Source organism: Jaculus jaculus, chromosome 4 (assembly GCF_020740685.1).
Source record: "Jaculus jaculus isolate mJacJac1 chromosome 4, mJacJac1.mat.Y.cur, whole genome shotgun sequence".
NCBI lineage: Eukaryota > Metazoa > Chordata > Mammalia > Rodentia > Dipodidae > Jaculus > Jaculus jaculus.
This window is the reverse complement of record NC_059105.1, coordinates 21,829,705-21,850,003: the sequence shown is the minus strand read 5'-3', so window position 1 is coordinate 21,850,003 and position 20,299 is coordinate 21,829,705. Positions and strand designations below refer to the sequence as shown.

Sequence of the window (20,299 nt, the reverse complement as noted above, 5' to 3'; positions counted from 1 at the left end):
CTTGCCTAAAGGAGTTCCCTGGATCTGTTTTTCCACAAACAACCTGAGCCCCTCCTGGAAGGGAGGGCCCCTTTCCTAGAATTTACATCTAATCACACAGTGGCTGGTCAAGTTCAGTCCCCAGAACTTGGCCTCATGGCCAACTTGCCTCTTCCTGAGCCCACCTCTAGCCCAGACTAATGGGCTCTGGCTCACCTGAGGCAGGACCTACCACCCAAGGTTACAAACATGCTCACCAGGGGAGGGCCCATGCTCTGGGCAGCATAACCATTACTCCTGCACCTCCAGCTTCTGGCGAGTTTCCCCTTGCCTAGGCCCTGCTGGGCAGAGACGAGGCAGGGAAGAAGCCCTGACCTCCTCCCACAGGGGCTCTGGACCCTCCCATCCTCTGTCCTCCGTCCTCCGCATGGCAGGGCCTTTGCACTTTCTCAAACCCCCTTTCCACGGTTCCTCCAGGCCAACAACGCGGACCCTCAGACCACGCAGGTGTGTTCATTTCCCTTCCCTTGGTTCTGCACTTCCATGGATACATGTGGTAACTTTATAACTGTCCCTCCCAGTTTGGCTTGCCCAATTCTTCATTTAAATACAAAAATCAAACTTAGGGCTTGGAGTTAAAGGACTTCCCTGGGCTCCCCACAGACCCCATATCACATCCAGGCACCCTCAGTCACAAACTGAGGGCTGGGTCTGTGCAGGCCCATGGGCAAGCAGGCCTGAAACATTCCACCTAAAACAGAGGCAAGGAGCCTTGCTGTGCACAGGGCCTGTGCCCCAGACCCGAGGCAAAGTGCGACATCCCAGCCTCCACCCACCAGGTGCCAGCAATAGCCTCCACCATGACTGCGGTAAACCAAACATGTCTCCAGACACTGCCACAAGTCCCGGGGGGGGGGGGGGGGGCAGGGGGAGCACAACACAGCTTACACCCTACCACACCCCACAGCCCTGGTTGAAAAGAGATCTTAGCCAAACACCTGACTTTATGGACAGGGAAACTGAGCTTCCAGGTCACAAAGAGAGACATGCTGACTTCTCTGCAGCTCATATCCAAGCTGCCTCCCCACTCCCAGGCTTCACCCCACAGCCTCTCATGCTCACCCCAGGAGGCTGAACAGGACCCGGGGACACAACCTTTGCAGAGGACAGGGGCTGTCTCCAAAGTGGAGACTACTGCTGTGTGTGGGAGATCAATCACTGCCTGGGGACAGTTGGGCAGTTAGGGAAACATATAGGGCTGGGTGAAAATAGCTTGGTGAGTGAGGTACTAGGCTTGCCAGCATGATGACCTGAGTTCAGTCTGTCAAAATTGAAAAAGAGATTCCTTACAGAAATCACAGGCAACAAAGGGGAAAATGGGGGGGGGGAGGGTAATACCATGGGATATTTTTTATAATCATGGAAAATGTTAATACAAATTTTTAAAAATAAAAATAAAAAAGAAATCACAGGCAAATGTGAAAGAATTCAAAGAAGAAGCAAGCATCACAGTTATAAAAGCCAGTAACAGGGTGATGGTGATGGTGATGGTGATGGCCACAGCCAGCTATCTCCTCCTGAGTACACACTGCCTTCCAGTAAGCCAGGCTACCAGAAGGAAGCAACCAGTGACCACGGACTCCTCCCACAGAAAGGGACAAGCAGCAGGGGCCCAGGCATGGCACTGGGCACTCCCACCTCTGTCACCTTCCTTTGCAGGACCCCAGACACAACGCTTTGATTTTGAGGGCATGAATTTCTGTCTATTATGCTAATTATAGATGGGAAAAAGTAACTTATTTTTATATCTCCAAAGAAATTAACTGCATACTAGCATCTTCATTACTAACTACACCAGCATGAGGTACATGTGGCAAAAATCTGTGCTGTATTCCCAACCAGTACAAACCGCCCCACCCCACCCCAGCCAGGTGAATTTCAAAGGCACTTTGTTTGGAAATTCTCCCTCCTCCCAACCAGAGAACCTGTAATCGCGGGCAGCCAGCTTGCCTGATGCCTCCTCCTCACTCAACTGAGACCATCAGTCAAGAGTCTCCGCCCCACCAAACCCCAGCATACGAAGGAGAAAATCCAGCTAGCGAGCGAGCGGCCTACTTGATGACCTCGGGAATAGAAGACCCAATGAGCACCGCGCGCATCTCAAATCACAGAGGGAGTCTGCAGGAGCACTGCAGGCAACACAGAGAGACCAAGTCTGCAGGCTCCCTCCCAGGCAAGCCTGTCTGAGTCTATTTTACTAAGTTAGATACCACCATGGGTGCGTGGGGTCAGCCAGTCCTGAGTTCATATCCTGCCTTGGCCACTGCCAATAGCACCTGGATTTGGGCTTTAAACTCTCTAGGATTCAGAGTCTCCTACAAGCTAACTGGGGGGGGAGAGGGTTGGCACCTCTTCCATCCTGGTATGAGCCAGGTAATAAAATGACACAAAGCATGTGCAGCCCTTAGCGTGCTCTTGCAGAGTACACTGGGCAGACAGTAGGCACTACTGTGGCTCTAGGAAGTGAGAAAAAAAAATGAAGAGTGGTTCATGAAATGTTTAATAGAAATTTCTGGAATCCGGAGCACTAGCAGCTGTTAGAGATGCCTGCAAGCAATGGTGTCGTTCGCATTCATGAGGCGAACCCCGCCCCCTGCTGGAGCAGGAGCCCGCCCTGCCGCCTCCCACCCACCGGCCTCTGGCCGGCCCCTCCCCTTGCACCTCGGCAGGAATCCCGCCTGACTCACATCTGAGCTGAGGGGGGCGAGCGGGGAGCACACGGTGCTGGGTACCGTCTGCCTGTGCCTCCCGGGCAGGGACTCTCCCAGAGCCCCGCAGGTACAATGTAACAGCACACAAGCGCACGTGTGCCCCAAGAGGGAGGCAGAGCCGGTCGGAGGGTGAGCGCCAGGTTGCCGCCCCAGTTCCCCGGGACTCAGGGACAGTACCACAGGCAGCCTCGGATCTCGTTATCTCAGCGCCCAAGGGACTCAGCCCTGTGGGCAGCTAGCAAGGGCTCTGTGAAAAGTGTGGGGTCCTCTCATCTCCCCTGCCCACCCAACCCTTGTTTATCCTTGTGTGTTCACTGTCCTAGGCAGCAACACCAGAGCCTGGGCTCAAAGGCTCGTGAAGCCTCCTGTGGCTAGGAGTCTCGGCAACCCTCAGGTGGGCACACCCTCTGAGGGCACACCTTCTCTGGCCTTTTAATAAGACAGGGGGAAGGAATTATCATGGTTTATTGTCTATAATTATGGAAGTCAGTAATAAAAACACCAAAAAAAAAAAAATTAAAAAGGCTAGGAACCTTACCATGACAACCTGTTCTCCAAGTGGTCAAAAAACTCAAGTGTCTAATGAAAATGCCTGGTTTTATGTCCTGAAAGAAGGTAGTTCAGTCCCATGGCTGAAGTCATTGCACCCCAGCTTTAAAAGCACCCAGCTTCTGAATCTAACAGTTATATAACAAGAGCCAAGGTAACCGTAACCATGGAAAATGGATCTTCCAGACACATATTTCGGTAAAGTTCACTGCTATTAGCGTTGCAGGGTCTCTTCCTACAGAACCCTGAGTCAGGGGCTGTTTCAAAAATCAACATGTGGTTGGAGGGGGCAGAGTGCGCCCTCGGACATGGGCAGTGCACATCCAAGCCAAGGTGGCCAAGGGTTTCTTCATCCCCTAGTCCCCCCACCCCCAATCAACTTGCAGGAACTGACACCAGACTCCTGAGAACAAGAAGGGCGCACATCTACCTCCTGAGGAGAAGACAGGCGTGAAGATTCACTTCTGTCTGTTCCCTCCTTGCTTCCTTCCTCTCTCCTTCTCCTCTTCTCCCTCTTTTTCTTCCTTCTCCTCCTCTCCCCTCCCTCCACTCCTGTCTCGTCAATACAGTAAGTTTCTGAGGGGCATGGGAGAATGAGAATTAGCAACACCTAGCTGAGCGGGTCCGGAGGTGAACCTCCCTGGGAAAGAGAAGTCCAGGTGGTCACTGTTGACATTACGCAGCCATGTGTCCCGGAAGTCATCCGATACTACAGCCATGAAGGTGCTGGAGCCGGCTATGGTGTCCCCTTATAGAGTAGGCTGGAAGAAGGACTCCCTGGCTCAAAGGCAGAGGATATGTTTAGAAGTTAAGCTGTTCTACTTTGAGGAGGGGCACGACTGTGAGAAACAGAGACAGCTTAGGAGTGGACACTGAGGCATATTGTAATTAAAAATGTGACAACTAAAAGCATTTTGCATAGAATCATGACAGAATGAAAAGTCTGACCCCCACTACAGACTGTACACCCACAGGCGCATTTAAATGACAGTTTTGGTGTCCACACTAAAGGCCCTGTGACCTAAACTGTTCTAAATTCCAACACTTGTGGGTGAGTGGCCAACATTACATACTCCCTGAAGGCTGCTGGGTCACAGCCAGTTCTGGGGCATGATGGGAAGGGCTGGGTGGGGGGCTCTCTTTGGAGAAGGCTGGGGACAGTGAGCCTAGGGCAAGGTCAGCACTGGCTCAAGGACAAACCCCAAGGTGTGCCCTACATGGGCCCAGTGTGGGTCAGGTGTGGGAATAGGAATTCGGTTCTCACGGATTCCATAATTAACACTGCAGAGACACAGGCTCGACCCCGGACTTGGAGGCTGGGCCCCTAAAAGTCATGGCCCAGAGAAAAGATTCAGAGCTGAATGCCATAGGCCTCACACACAAAACAGCCTCACTGACCACCATACCAGTGCTGCTGGCAATGACATAAACATGCTGTATCTCCACGCCTGGTGGAAACTCAAGCCAGGTCTCCTGCAGACCAAGGTGCTTGTAACTAGGGTATCTCTTCTAGAGACCCTGCGCACAAACTCAGGTGCACATTACAAAAGACACAGAGGCACCACATTGGCATGTGGCACACACAAGCCACACCCTGCTCTTCTGAGAACACAGACTCCTCCCTGTTTGCTGGGAGCAGCCTGTGGGTAAAACTGAGTAGAACACACTAGAAAGCCTGACCTCAGCTGAATCCAACCTCACCAGGTAATCTGGTCCTGGGCTCTGGAGCAAGGGAGGAGTGAATGGGGCAACGGGCACCTCAGGGACTGAAGACTCTAAACACAGAGCTCCAGCAAGGTGCATGGCACACGCCTGTAATCCCAGCACTGCTGAAGCAGGAGGGTCACAGGTCCAATGCCAAAATGGGTAACTTAGCAAGATCTGTCTCATTTGTTTATTTTTTAATCTTTATTTCTATTTATTTATTTTTGAGAGACAAAGAGAGAGAATGAGCATGCCAGGGCCTCTAGCCACTACAAACAAACTCCAGACACATGCGCCATCTTGCATCTGGCTTACATGGGTCCTGCAGAATTGAACCTGGTCCTTAGGCTTCACAGGCATGCGCCTTTATCACTAAGCTATGTCTCCAGCCCTGTCTCATTTAATCAAAGACCCATATCAAATGTCAGACTTGTTAAATGCTGACATGGAAGCCAAGGAGAGCAAGCACTCTTTCCACAGGGCCTCCAGGAACCCAGTGATGCAGGAGTGCGGGTCAGTTCTGCAGGCCAGGGCTCTCGGTCCCCAGCAGGAAATGACATCGGTTCTGATGGTACAACAATCGACCCAGTACCACCCAAGCGCAAGGTCCTACGACACCTCCAAAGCACCACAGCCCAAATGAGGGGCTGCCCTTCCAAACACACACACGCACACACGCACAGCAATTAGATCAGGTGTCCTAGGGCTTTTTAGGGAAGATCGCCCCTCTTGGGAGGTGGCTAATCAGCAAATCAAATCAGTAAACTATTTGGATCACCCAATCTCAATCCATTTACGAGTAGGACACACTCTGCTGGACAGACCCATGGAATGCTGGGAATGGCGTCCATAGGCAGAGGAAGGCTGCCTCAACTCAGGAGAACAGAGCACACTCCTGAACACACCACAAACAGCAAAAGCACCCCAAAATTTGTAGCCCCAAGTGGAGGATTGCCCTAGCTTCCTTTAAGTGAGGCTCGTAAGATCTGACATTCTCCAACTACACCACCTGCAACCCAGAAAGCCTGAGGGAGCAGGCCATCATGAAGGGTGACATGGTGTTCTGGAAAAAAGCCTCTGTCCTGCCAGCCCCGTCTGGAGTTGCGAGCCGCTCTTACAAACAGCAACAGCAATCAAGCCCTGCTCACCATCCCAGAGAGGAGCAGGGTGTGCATGAAGCACCAGGTGACAGCTTCCCTCAGTCTAGCAGCACCTGCAGATCCTCCTGGTGAGCTGGGAACCCGGGGAAAGAGCAGGGACCTTGGGAAGTTTACCCAGAGAAAAACCCTCCAGCTCTACACTATTTCCAGAAAGAGATACTGCACAAGCAATTCCCCAGCCTAAAGTAACCAACCAGACAAGCACTGACAGAGAAACAGAGCAAACTTAAATTTTCTTTTGTTTCTTTTTCTTTTGTTTGTTTGTTTTTTTCCCCCTTTCTTTTTTAGATAGGGTCAGACTCACTCTAACCCAGGCTATCTTGGAATTCACTATGCAGCCTCAGGAGAGCCTCAAACTCATGGCCATCCTCCTACCTCTACCTCGTAAGCGCTGGGATTAAAGGCATGTGCCACCATGCCTAGCCCAAACTGAACTTTTCTGTCTGTTCTATGTGAGCCTCAGGTTGAGGTCAGAGACTCTCTGTCCAGTTATAAGCTTTCCATCTTCCAGGATGCAAACAGGGCTTGCTCCTGGAACCCCTGGGCCTCCACGCTGCCCGCCTTCCTGGGCTCACCCAGCCCAGTGCACACCCGACCAGAAGCCAGCCCCTGCCCCTGTCCCTCCTTTGCAATGGTGTTCATATCTGCACCTGGTTCAAGAACTCTGTAGGCTAAAGCCTCTGTGTGAAAAAACGTGCAGACAGACAGATGGGACAGCACCATGAGGCAATGCTCCCGCTCATACTGCTCTGCAAAAGGTCCACTGGGTCAGAAGGCTGCCTGGGGACAAGTTGCCATGGCGGGGAAGGAGGGATAGCCTGCAGAATCTCAAGCATGTGAACCCCTCACTGTGCTGACTCTGAGGCGGGGCCTGGAGATGGGTCCATACTAACCGCACTCTTAGGGATGTTCACTGATGTTCTCACCTCACACAGCCATGCAGGAATCTGCAGAAAGCCAAAGGCTGTAATACTGTCCCATACGTGCCTGCCTCCTGACCCGCTTCAAGCCTCCAATCCCATCCCCAGGGACAGGACCACCTCTACACGTCCTACACAACCACCCGCCAAACGTCTCCCTTCCACTCAAACCCCAGGGTGTTTTCTACGTGGCATACCGGCACGCCTCCACACCCCGAGTGCCTCATCTCCTCTCCCCCTGCAACCCAGACTCACAGGCACCCTCAGGCTGCATCCCCCGCCAACTTGTGGAGTTACATGTGTTTCACTCATGCGACCCCCAAGCCCGACCTGGCCTCCATGGTGTCCCTGCCTTCTCACGACCTACACCCTGGCCCCAAGACATGGCTCCTCCTACACTGCGCAGAGGCAGAGTCCACCGTTAGTGCTCAGCACCTACCATACACGGCTTCTGAGACCCTCCCTGACCTTCACCCCACAGAAAGACCAACGCCCGGCTCATCTGCCAGCAGGGACAGCCCAGAGGCCAGCTCTACCCGAGGCAGGGACTCGATAAAAATCTCTCTATTGAGTCTCACATTAGCTACTTCCCATCCCAAACAAAGTGAGGATAAACGTGGCCCTTCCCACCACCAGCCCTCAAAATAAATATTTGTCTCTGTAAAGCCACTGGAGAAATTCACACGGCCCTGGTCCACTGGGGGACAGTCCTTCCTCGTTGGCCTGGCTTAGCACAGGCTATGTGGGCGGGGAGGGGCGGCTCCCAGGACAGCAGAAGAGAACAAAGGAAACAACCCCCAAGGATTGGGCTGGCAACACTGGCTTCTCTTCTTTTGTGTCTTGGCCCTAATTGTACAACAGCAGAAACTGAATAGTGATAATATGTAGCTATTAGGACCACAGACAGCTGAGGCCAGTCCCTGAGAGGCAGTTTCCTTTCAAATACCAAGGCAAGCCCAGTGGTCATCTTCAGCCCAGGGCAGATCAGAGTAGGAGGGAGGCTCAGGGTGAACATGCCGCAGCTGTCCACAGTCTGCCAAGGGTCAGGCAGAGCACATGGGGCCCAGCTCCAGTCCCAGGACCTCACAGCCACCACCCATAGGATGACAGTTACACACAGCTACACACAGACAGACATGTGCGCATGTGTGTGGTACAAACCAGCCACTCTGATGTTCGTTTAAAGCACATGTCTGAGGGGATGAAATGCAGGCAGGGAGGCAGTGTCCTAAAGTGGACCTTGGAAGCTGCAAAGTCCTCTCTCGGCCTAGGGAGCTGGTAGCCTTGTCCTCAGTGCCATATGGAGCCAGGGAAGATAAAGCCAGGGCACCCCAGCTCCCCTCCAGCCTACACGCCGTGGAACTGAGGAAACAGGACCAAAGGCTCGTCTGAGTGTACCCACCAGCGGCCTTCTAACAACCAGGCACCCACCCAAGGTGGTGCCTGCCGCGCAGCCTGTGTCTAGTCCGTCAACACACATGGTCTGCAAAGCCAACTGCCCTACATTTCGGGTATCTTTGTTTCTATTATTTGTCAAAGGGGGAGGCTGGATAGACGGCTTAGCGGTTAGCCTGCGAAGCCTAAGGACCCAGGTTCCATTCTCCACTACCCAAATAAGTCAGTAGCACATGTGTCTGGAGTTCTAGAGGAGTGTCTAGAGGCCCTGCCATGCCCATTCTCTCGCTCTCTTGCCTATCTCTCTTTCAAATAAATAAAGAAAATACTTTTTTTTAAGAAATTGGCAAAAGTAAGAGCTACAGAGGCTGGGCTGCTGACAGGAGCAAACAGCCCAGGCCACTGATCAGCAGACAAGTGTGGCCAGACAGGCTTCCAGATGTCCTAGCTGAGAACCACACACCTCCTCTTCACAGAGCTCAGCCGGACAGGGCAGCCGGGGCGCGAGCGCAGAGGTTCTTTCCAAACTAGTTTCTCCTTCATTACGAACGTCCAAGACCTTATCAGTAAGACCGCATCATACTGAAAGCCACCACCACAGAAAGACCACGCTCTCCACCCAACCTACATCCCGCTGCGGCTAGATCACTTGCCATATGGCCTTGTGCTGGGTCCCCAACATTTTTTTGAAAAAAAAAAAAGAAATCCTGTTATAAAACCAAAAGTAACAAATGTTAACCATTTCTTTCTGTTCAATGTCTCCAATGTTGTATGTCCACAGTCGGTGTCCTCACTGCCGTCAGTATGTCCCTGCTCACCAAAACTATGCTGGGGAAATGACTCAATGCTAAGAGCGGAGTCTGACCCTGGTATCCATGTAAGAAGCCAGGCACGGCCACTCCCACCCATAACCCCAGGCAGGTGCAGGGAGGGGAAGAGAGGCACAAAGACGAGAAGATGGCTGTGGATCACTAGTCAGTCAGTCTGACGAAAAGATGCAGACTGTTAGGTTCAGTGAGACTGTCTTGGTGCAGCAATGCAGGAACAGCAGAGTTCAATGTCTTCTCCAGCAACTATATCAGTGCACATGAAGCATGTATACACACATGTGCAATACCACACCCCAAAACACACACACACACACATACACACACACACACACACACACACACACACACACACAGCTTTTCAAAAGATAAAAGTTAAATTATGGCTGGAGAGATGGCACCTGCCTACAAAGTCTAACAACCCATGTCTGACTTTCCAGAACCCATGTAAAGTCAGATGCACATGGTGGCACATGCATCTCAAGCTCATTTGCAGCGGCTAGGGGCCCAGGCATGCCCATTCAATTTCATATTCTCATTGTCTGTCTGTCTGTCTCTCTCTCTCTCTTATTGCAAATAAATAATAAATAAAAATATTTTTAAGTTAAATTCTCCTATAGTGACTGGTACCCTTTAAGCCCATTCTCTGAGAAAGAGGTTAAAGGATCCCGGAGGCCCCATCCTAAGATGGAAGTCAACAGTCCTGTTTGCTAGAGCCTGTTGACTGCTGACATTACTAAGACCTAACATAAATTGTTTGTGAACATGACCAGTAATTATTTGGAATTCTTCCAGATACATCAAAACTGTTTCCCATCCTTGCTTAAAATGGCAGGAACAGAGGCCTAGGGACGTGGCTCAGCATATAAGAGCGCTCGCCGCACAATCATGAGGGCCGGAGACCACCTCACTTGGTTTCGCCAACACCCAAGTCAATGGCTGAGCAAGGCATGCCAGTCGGTAACCCCAGTCCTGTGGAGATGAGACAGGAGAATTGCTAGGACTTGCTGAATAGCCAGTCTAACCTAAAAGGGCAGCTCCAGGTTCAGTGAGACTCCATCTCAGGGAAACACAGATGAGCAATGGAGAAGAGATACCCCAGGGTCTCCTCTGGCCTCCACACATGCATCTGCACACACACACGCACACACACACACACACACACACACACACGGGTGTCACACACACCACCACCACCACACACACACAATAAAAAGGCTCAACTCATGACACTCATGACCAGGGCACTCATGAGCTGCCGAGGGCGAGACTCCACTCAGGTGGAAACACTGCCCACCTGCTCCAATACTGCAGCCCCAAAAAAGACAATCCCCATCAAATAGAGATGGGTGAGATTTGCAAATGAGCCCCTGCTTACACAAAACCCCAATCTGTTCCCAGACAATGTTGGGTGGCCACCTGTTCAGGGTTGGTGGCGTCCTGATTACCAGGGGGAGAAACAATACTAGGGCAGTCACAGCACCCTGTCAGGCTCTGGTCCCCACCCTCAGGCCTGTATTTAGTCTGCTCTGTGTGGATCACGTCCCTGCCTTGCACACGAACAGCGGCTGGACCCACCCATCAACAAGCTCATCTGCCCACATGGCGTTTGCTCTCCCCTCCACCTCCCCCCACTGCTACCCCGTACGCCCCAGACACCGCGGGGTTCCTCTCTCTGGCCCGGTGGGCTGTGAGCAGAAGGCGCTGTCAATGAAGAGACTGCACCCACAAAGTAATGCTGGCCCTTCCTGAATGGGCACTGCCACATCTCGGAGGAAGCACACGACTGGCTGCAGACTACTCACACTGCACGGAAGGGCGGCCGCCCCGGAGCCAGGATGCCCCGCGGCACACGAAGCCGGGCTCTGCAGTCCCAGAACAACAGGTGCTGCAAAGATTAGAGATTAACATCTGGACAGTACATTCTCCTCCTCCTCAAAGAAAGGTACTTAACAAAGAGAAGGAATTATGTGCCTAAGCACCGGCTCAGAACCCCAAACCTGGGGCTTAAAAACAACTAAGCCTCATTCAGCTTTGCTGGGCTCAATCACTTAGACGAAGGGTGCCAAGGTCCCGGACTGTTGGAGGCGCAAAGTGCATCTGAGTGCTGGGGAAACATGAGACAAACCACATCAGAAGCCTGGATCGGCCAGAGTGGGACGCACAAGCTCGACCCACCTACGGGCATCCAGGGGCAGGGGAAGAGCCAGACAAAAGAAAAGGTCTGGCTTGGACAAAAGGAGGTGGTGGGAAGGCAGCCACAGGTTTTGTTTGGAAGGCTCCCACAGCTGCTATAGGTGCTGCTCTGCCTTCTGAGTCACCTTCACGCCCCTCCACAGCTCCTGTGAACTGCTGCGAACATCCGGCTCGTCTTGTACAGAGGCTCGTGCTTTGCCTGGACACGGTGTTTACAAACCTACCAGCGCTGGGCGTGGTGGCGCACACCTTTAATCGCAGCACTAGGGAGGCCACCTAGGCAGGAGGATTGCTGGGAGTTCGAGGCCACCCTGAGACTACATAATGAATTCCATGTCAGCCTGAGCTAGAGCAAGACCCTACCGCCCCCCCCAAGAAAAAAAACAACAAATACACACATTGTTGCAGTCAGGTTCACATTGCTGCCAGAAATCACCTGACCAAGAGCAGCTTTTAGAAAAAAAGATTTATTTTGGCTTACAGACTTGAGGGAAGCTCCATGATGGCAGGAGAAAACGATGGCATGAGCAGAGGGTGGACATCACCCCCTGGCCAACATCAGGTAGACAACAGAAACAGGAGAATGCCAAACACTGGCATGAGGAAACTGACTATAACACTCACAAGCCCAACCCCAACAACACACTCCCTCCAGGAGGCGTTAATTCCCAAACCTCCATCAGCTAGCATTCAGAACACTTAAGTTTATGGGAGACTCCTGGATCAAACCACCACATTCCACCCCTGCCCTCCATGAACTGATAACCATCCATGATGTAAAATGCAATGCATTCAATCCAACTTTAATAGTCCCCATATTTTTTTTACCAATCCTAATGATGTCCAAACCTCCTCCATAGTACAAGATCTTTTAATCGAGCCATAATATTATACCAAAAAAAAAAAAAAAGTGGCACAGAATAAACATTCACAAAAGATGGCACTGGGCATTGCAAAGATATATTCAACAAATACAAGATTTAAAACCACCAGGGCAAATATCAAACTCTGTAGTTCTAAGTCCAACAACTCTAGTCAATGACAAGTCTCCAAGTCCAATAATTCTAATCACTGATGAGACTCTGGAGTTCCAATTCCACCTCACAGCCCTGGAAAACTTCATCCGGGCCGGCAGCTCTCCTGACACCCATCTTGTGGTCCCGGCATCTCCACTGGGTCTCCACTGCAACCCACAGTTCATCCTCATGGCTCCATGCAGGCATCCTACAAACCTGCTTCACACTGCCCACGGCCATTTCCAAAGAACAAGACCGTGGTGCAAACTCAATGACCCCCTCTTTCCTGCATTTCTTATAATCCACAATACCAGGTAGGGTGCAAATTTGTTAATCCAGGGAGAAATAAAGCAGACTTTAAAGAACAGGACGCTCCTTCAGCACCCAGTCCCCTTCCAAAAGAGTCTACATTCTTCCTGTTGCCCAATGCAGGTCAGCTGGCCTACTCTCAAAGGTTGTAATCTCTCATATAATTGCAGATGAAGGGGCAGAAGTTTCAGCCCAAAGATTTCATTTTTTCTGTGCCATATCCCTCTGCTCACACCAGTCCATTTCTACACAAAGCAACCCTGCATAAATTCTCAGGACACAGGCATAACAACAAGCCTCTCACATAAACTGCTTCTAGCCCAGTCCAAAGCAAGCACTTTCTCACCTTCACAAGCCAAACCTCACAGTCCTTAGTTCTTACTGTGTTCAGATCTTGCAACTCTGACCAGAATAGTCCATCAAGCTGTACTTACAACACTGCAAGATGTCTCTTAGGCCAAGGATTCAAATCTTTCCACATTCCTCTTGAAAATCAGCTCCAAAAGGCCGAAGCCACAGTCAGTGTCTAGCAGCAATGCCACTCTTGGTACCAACATTAGTGTTGCAATCAGGTTCACATTGCTGGTAGAAATCACCCGACCAAGAGCAGCTTTTGGGGGGGGGGAGGAATTATTTTGGCTTACAGACTTGAGGGGATACTCCATGATGGCAAGGAAAACGATGGCATGAGCAGAGGGTGGACATCACCCCCTGGCCAACATCAGGTAGACAACAGGAACAGCACAGTGTATCAAATACCAGCAAGGGGAAGCTGGCTATAACACCCATAAGCCTGCTCCCAACAATACACTGCCTCCAGGAGGTGTTAATTTCCAAACCTCAATCAGCTGGGAAACTAGCATTCAGACCACCTAAGTTCATGGGGGACACGTGAATCAAACCACCACACACACAACCCCCACTCCACACTCTTAAAGAGTGGGAAAGCCACAGAACTGCAACTGAGGAAGTAACAGGGTGCTGGCTCCACTCCACAGACCGTCCTCTGACCGCTCCTCAGAAACTGCACATCCACAGGGCACTCATCCGGTCAGCATCACGGAGGAGCATAAACATGGCCCTGAAATCTTCCAAAGCTGGACTCAGTACCTTCTGCTGCCCTGTGGTTAAATTCTGTGCCCCTAGCAACTCCCTGAGCCACTGCTGGGGATGGCTCTGCTGCCTGCGCAGGGGGCACACCACAGCAGCAGATCACAGACCTTGCTAGAAATACAAGTTCTCAAATCCTATTCCAGGCCTACAAAACCAGAAGACAGGAGGAGGGGGGTTAGAGTTTGTTTTCACACGCCTTCTATATGATTTGCTTGCACACTCAAATTTGAGAACCACTGCTAACTGACACAGAGCAGTCTGCCACTCATCTGTATCGCCCAGTGACACTGAGTCCCTAAAATGCACCTGCTCCCAACATGAACACCAACATTTACACAGCATCCATTTGAAAGTCACCAAGGTTTAGCAAGCATATCGGTTTTAGCCCCTGCCTACATGCACGAAAGAAAACTTCATTTTCTTTCTGTAAAACACCACATGGTGTTTTAGTCCCATCTCTAACTTCTGTGCTCTGAGAATGGGTTTTGCATCTGCAGGAGAATAAACTTTGTTCACACCACCAATGAGGTACAAAAGGACTCACTCTTGGGAGGAAATACCAACCAATGGCAAGTGAATGGGTCAACAAAGTCCTGGGGTTCTTCAAAAGCAGACACACACAGAACAACTGAAGTGAACCCGGGCAAGGCCTGGCATCTGCCTTGACAGGGCTCCTTGTCTTGCAGGTGAACTGAGGGCAGCTGGCAAACATGGCAGGAAGGCCTCGGCTCCAAAGAGATAAGGCCCACTCACAGGGGCCGCCCAGATGGTGCAGGGCCCCCCATGCTGGCCAGGTATGAGGTTTCTCCTGGAAACAACAGCTCACAGAGCTCTATCTCCCCCAAGGAGGCAGGGATGCTGCAACCTCTGATTAAGCCTGAAATACCATCAACAGACACACAGTGCCCAAGGAAAATGACATTTACCCTGGCAGGAAGACGCTGCTTTCCCTAAACACGCACACCTGTAACAACCAGACTAAATAAACTTCTCCATGAAAACAAACTCTTACAGTACTTCACTGAAGCGAGCAACTCTGTAGGAACATGATGCTTTGGTTACTGGTGATAGCCCAAGCCCTTTTCATCTTGAGTCAAGAAACTTACATCCAAGATGGTTGGCACCATTGCTACGGGAACTGTGCACAGCAGGAGCTCATGTCTATCTCGTGAGGTACTAGAGCCAGTGCCAAGGTTGGCCCTAGGCAGCACACCTCTCTGGGGCAAGTTTGCTATACTTTCTAGGTGGCATCTATTTTGGAGTTGCCCCAGGATGAACTGACATCAAGTTCAATACTCAACGCTGCCAGGCACAGATATTCCACAGCACAGCTGCATCGTGGCATCGTGTGAACACGCTCTGCCCATCCTCCCAGGTCCCCTGAAAGTCAGGGCTTAGAAGCTCCCAAGGAGCCATGGCGCTATACTGTGAGAAGCCCTTCCTAAGTGCTCATGCCAGACCAGGCCAGCCCAGGACAGTGTCTACTGAGCCACTGCCTGGAAAGGACAGAGGCATGAATGCACGCTGGGGTCTCCACCCAGAGCCTGGGAACCTGGGAATCGAGCTGCTAGCAGGCTGAATTACAACTTGTGATCGCTCACAGAGGCTTCAGCCTTAACAACAAGCTTTATTTAACAAGAAAGGCAGCTGACTCATTTGCCTCAATCCATCCACCCCAGACAGGCTCTTTAAAGGAGAACTGGAGGTGAAGCCAGACAGGCTGCTGCTGGACTGGAGGTGAGGTGGGTCACCCACCGGTTCATTTCTAGGCTTGGTGGTAAAGGAAGCCAACATGCTACTCTCACAGCAGGCCACTCTCCTATGGGACATGCCAGAAATCTGCTCAGCTCAGTAGGAAAGCAATCAGCAATGTTTTCATGAACCCCAGAGATCTGGAAGGGAAGGGGATTCTCTAAGTATAAAATAAAGATTTAAAAAACATTGCTTCTGGGCTGGAGAACTGACTTAGCAGTTAAGGCACTTGCCTGTGAAGCCTAAGGACCCATGTTCAACTCCCCAGATCCCACATCAGCCACATGCACAAGGTTATGCTTGTGTAAGGTCACACATGCACACAAGGTGCATGCATCTGGAGTTTGAATGCAGTGGCTGGAGGCCCTGGTGCACCAATTCTCTCTCTCTCTCTCTGGCTCTCTCTCTCTCTCTCTCTCTCTCACACACACACACACACATTTTTTTAAAAAGTAAAAAAAAAAACTGCTTTTTAGACAGGTCAAAACAAGGTTAAATGCAAAATGGCATATATCTTAGGAGCTCAAACCCATTTTTATTAGGACTCTCTGAGGAGCTATTTCAGCTAAAATATATTAAATTCAGTTCACCATTAAGAAATTTTCCAATCCAGGCCCACCTCAACTCACTTGGACTTGACCACTAGCCAAAACATCTTTCTCCTTCCCAAGGCTGTGCCTCGCCCCAACAGCAAAAATGTCTATAGATGCCAGCAAACAGGGAAATTTTAAACAAATTAGGGTACATACCATGTCAATAAAGAAATGTTATCTGGGACTGGAGACATGGCTTAGAAGTTAAGGTGCTTACCTGCAAAGCCTAAGGACCCAGGTTCAATTCTCCAGTACCCACATAAGCCAGATGCACAGGTGGTGCATGTGTGTGGAGTTCACTTATAGTGGCTGGAGGCCCTGGCATGCCCATTCCTCCCCCCTCAAAATAAGAAAATAAATAAAAATTAAACATTAAGAAATGGTGCCTTCCAAAGTTCTCATAACATTGGAAAAGGCTCACATTACAAAATCAGAAAGCTGTAGAAATAGTTTCATGTGCACACAGATGGGAGAAAAGTCTTACCGGGAATCTTCTAAAATGACAAATTTTGGGTTTTGTGGGGCAAGTGATGTTTAAAATATTTGCTATCATATGCATATGCTTTCCTGGCTAGAAATGGTTACATCTTAAATTTTTAGAATTTAGAAAATTTTGCAACTGCACCATTGAGCCACCCACATGCACTCACACTCGGCGTATCTGGGTCTGTCTCCTGGTGCAGGGAGTTCCAGTTTAGTCAGTGTGGCGGTGGGGCACATGTGCAATGGTGGCTCCTCCAAGCATGTGCCATCTCTGTAGCCCCACGTCAGTGCCTTTGGACACAGCTGTCCAAACTGTTTCTGCACATTTCTCTTCTCACCCAAAAATGTCACCCTGCCACAGCTGAGCAACCCCTCTCCCCTCACAAGGCAAGGAACAGATGTAAGACCCGCCCATATCTTAAAGCTGACAGAGAGAACATTCCATTCTAACAAATGAACCTCCATTTAATTAGGAGGCTTGGGGCGAGGTACTGAAAGAGCACTGCTTTGAGAAGCCAGAGACCTGGAGCCCAAATGACCCCTTGGCTCAGAAGAGACTTTGAACAACGTCCATTCAATGTTGAGGGGTCAGTCTCCCGACCAACATCTGCCTCCTGCACAATATGAAGCCGTGCAAAGAACAGAGGTGCATCCAGATGCTTCTTAAGCCTCACTACATCAACCACGCCCTGCCGCGAGAAAGGTGTGTCCACTGGTTCTGAACTTCTTACCTACGACAAGGATTCCAGCCAAGAAGAGTCTGGATTGAAAAGGTAGGCAGGCATTAAGCTATCAAGGAACCATCATCTCAGAACCACACTTTATTTTTTAAGAGAAGAAAAAATGTAACCACATCCTCTTGCTAGAAAGTCAAATTGCTTCACTGGAAGCGCAGAAGACCCCAGAGTGCAGCTTCAAGAATGGGAAACGGAAGTGAGGCCTGGTGAGTCGTCCTTCTCACTGCAGCAAGGTGTTCCTCAGGTACGCTGCACACCTGACACCAGCTTTCAGAGGGGTCCATCAGGTCTCTGTGGACGCGGCCAGAGAGCTGGACAGAGAGCAGCACAGTGCACCTTCCCCTACCCCCAACACAGACCGAGTCAGCGGTCTGGAGGAACCCATCCTCAGCAACCCCCAACAATCAACAACCAACCAATGGAGGAAGGTCCCAGGACGCCCAAGTCTCAGAAGCACTGAGGCACTGACCCTCCATGCGTCTGGAAGTATCTTACATCAGTGACAAGGCAGCCAGGCACATTCAATGGGCCCAGGTATACTGCAAGCCAGGCCCTCACAAGAGGTGCCAGAATCCTCGCTGGAATTACCCCGTCATCCGGGGGTACAGACAGCCAGTCTGCCAGGGAAGGAGTTCAAGTCCACGATGCTGCCAGATGCCAAGGAGATCACCAACACAACATGCACCTTTCTCCACATGAGCAGCCAAGTTTCAAACCCAAACACTTTGGGGTTAGAAGTTCAGACTGCATGGGGCCAAAGCCAAGCCTCCCTAAGGCCCAGGCGCTCTCACTCCCTCAGGTAGAGGCAACAGCAGGCCGGTCTCTGCTTTTGGACTCCTTCCTGCCGGACTTGGACTGGCCGAATGGACCTCAGCAGAAGTCTAACCAACCTTTGGCAGGACACCGCATTACGTACAAGCCACCCTGCAGGCCTTTCACTGTCACTGGCCAACAGCAAAGTGAGCGGACAGACGGCTGATCAACTGTGGCTGCGCTGTGATGCCATGCTACCCACTTACATGCCACCTGCTCCCCCAGGGCAGTCGTGACAGGACCAATGGAACCAACCAACCAAGCAGTCGCTGGAGGTGTGGATAGAGTCCAGCCCTTTCCCGGCCCTCTCCAGTGCACACTGACCAGGCAGACAGGCAGGAGGAGGAAGGAGTGTTCTAACCTGTCCCTTCCAACTCCCTACACACAAGCATAGCACCCACCACTCTACATCCTCCACCAAGTGCCCCCCCCCAGTGCCAGGCATGTCAAAGTGCCCGGGGGGGGGGGGGTAGAGTAGCTTGCTTTCCCAGAAGGGCTCTTCTAATTTGATCCAGAACCTTGGTACAAAACACACTGTGAAGGCTCGAGTTAGTACAGGAGGCGGAGCTGCACTTGGACGTGGTGCTGGCGGGGCCAGAGCTGACTCCCTACACAGGCCAAGTCCCCTGCCACTCTGATAACCCTGAACTGGGCAGGGAGACAGCCCTAAAGCGACTGAATACGCAACCCGATGCAACTCTCCCGGCAGCAGCTTTTCTGAAAACGTGTCTTCAACGTCCAGCAAGACGTTCAGGCAGGGCCTGATAACCTGTCACGGGTCGGGTGGCGCCATCCCCTACAGCTGCCCCCAGGCGTCGGCTGTGGCCGGGACAGGCGGGCGGCACCGAGCCACTTTCTCACAGGAGAGACTCTATTGTCCATTATCAAATGAACGCTGCCAGATCCGTCTTCCCCGGCAGGCTCGCCGCGCGCCCGGCCTGGCAAGGCAAGAAGCCACCGCAGTGCTCCCTCGGTAGGGCAGCCGCGTGCCCCGGCCCGGCGCGTGTGTACACACGCACGCACACAGGCACACACGCAGACCCGCGCGCGCACACCCCCCGCCGCGCCAGGGGCGCCCGCTCCCCGCGCTCTCCAGATGCCCCGGGCCCTCACCTTCTATGGCGATGACGTGCTCCCGGATCTGGTTCTGCAGCACCGGCTCCTCCACGCGCTCCAGCAGCTCGTAGATGGAGTAGATGTTGGGATGAACCGACTCGAAGCGCTGGATCTCGGCCCGGATGGCAGCCGAGTTGGCCAGCTGCTGCTGGTAGTTCATGGTGCAGGCGTCGCGCCCGGAGCTGCGCGCGCGCCCCCCCTCCACCAGCGCCGCCGCCGCCACCCCGCGCCCCGGGGAACCGCGGGCCGCTGAGCCTGGGGCGCCGCCGCAGCCCCCGGGGGAGCCCGGCCCGCCGGCGGCCGGCGGAGGAGGCGCAAGGAGAAGAAAGGCGCGGACGAAGCGGCCGCGGGTCCGGCCCACGGGCTCAGTTCATGGAGTGTGCGGGGCCCCCGGCGTCCCGGGTCAGCGGGCCGTCCGGGGAGAGCGCGCCCCCATGGAGCGCGCCGCGGCGGGAGCGGCCGGCCCCGGAGGAGGCTCCCCCGGGTGCCTTCTTCTTCCTACGCCGCGGCCGCTGCCCACCCCTAGGCGCTGCCCGGCCGAGCAGCCATTAAAGCCCAGGCAGCCGCCGCGCTCCGAGCGCCGGGGCCGAGCCCCCCCTCCCACCCCGGGCAGGGGTCGCGCCGCTCCGGGCGCCGGGTCGCGGCCGCGTGGAGTCCGCGCGCTGCGTGCCGACCCCGGGGGCCCCAGTGCCCAGCCTGCCGCGCGCCGCGCGCCGAGCCGCAGACGCCGTGCCAGCCGCGGAGCCCGCTCCGAGCGCCGCCCGCCCGCCGCTGCCCGGCCGGCCCCCTCCCTGGCACGCAGAGGGCCCCGGCCCACGTCGGCCCCGCCCCCGCCCGCGCCCCGCCCTCCCGCCCGCCCGTCCTTC

At 52.7% G+C, this 20,299-nt stretch overlaps 1 protein-coding gene across 8 annotated transcripts in view; it reads right to left on the bottom strand.

Annotated features, from left to right (window-relative positions):
• The window catches only part of Agap1 (ArfGAP with GTPase domain, ankyrin repeat and PH domain 1), a 526,342-nt gene extending 506,725 nt beyond the window's left edge, over positions 1–19,617 (bottom strand). For all 8 annotated transcript variants that reach the window (XM_045148441.1, XM_045148443.1, XM_045148445.1 and 5 more), the window contains exon 1: positions 19,431–19,617. In XM_045148441.1, the coding sequence (XP_045004376.1) occupies positions 19,431–19,593 (163 nt within the window). In that variant the 5' untranslated portion in view covers positions 19,594–19,617. The remainder of the gene's footprint in view (positions 1–19,430) is intronic.
• Between the last annotated feature and the right edge of the window lie 682 nt (positions 19,618–20,299).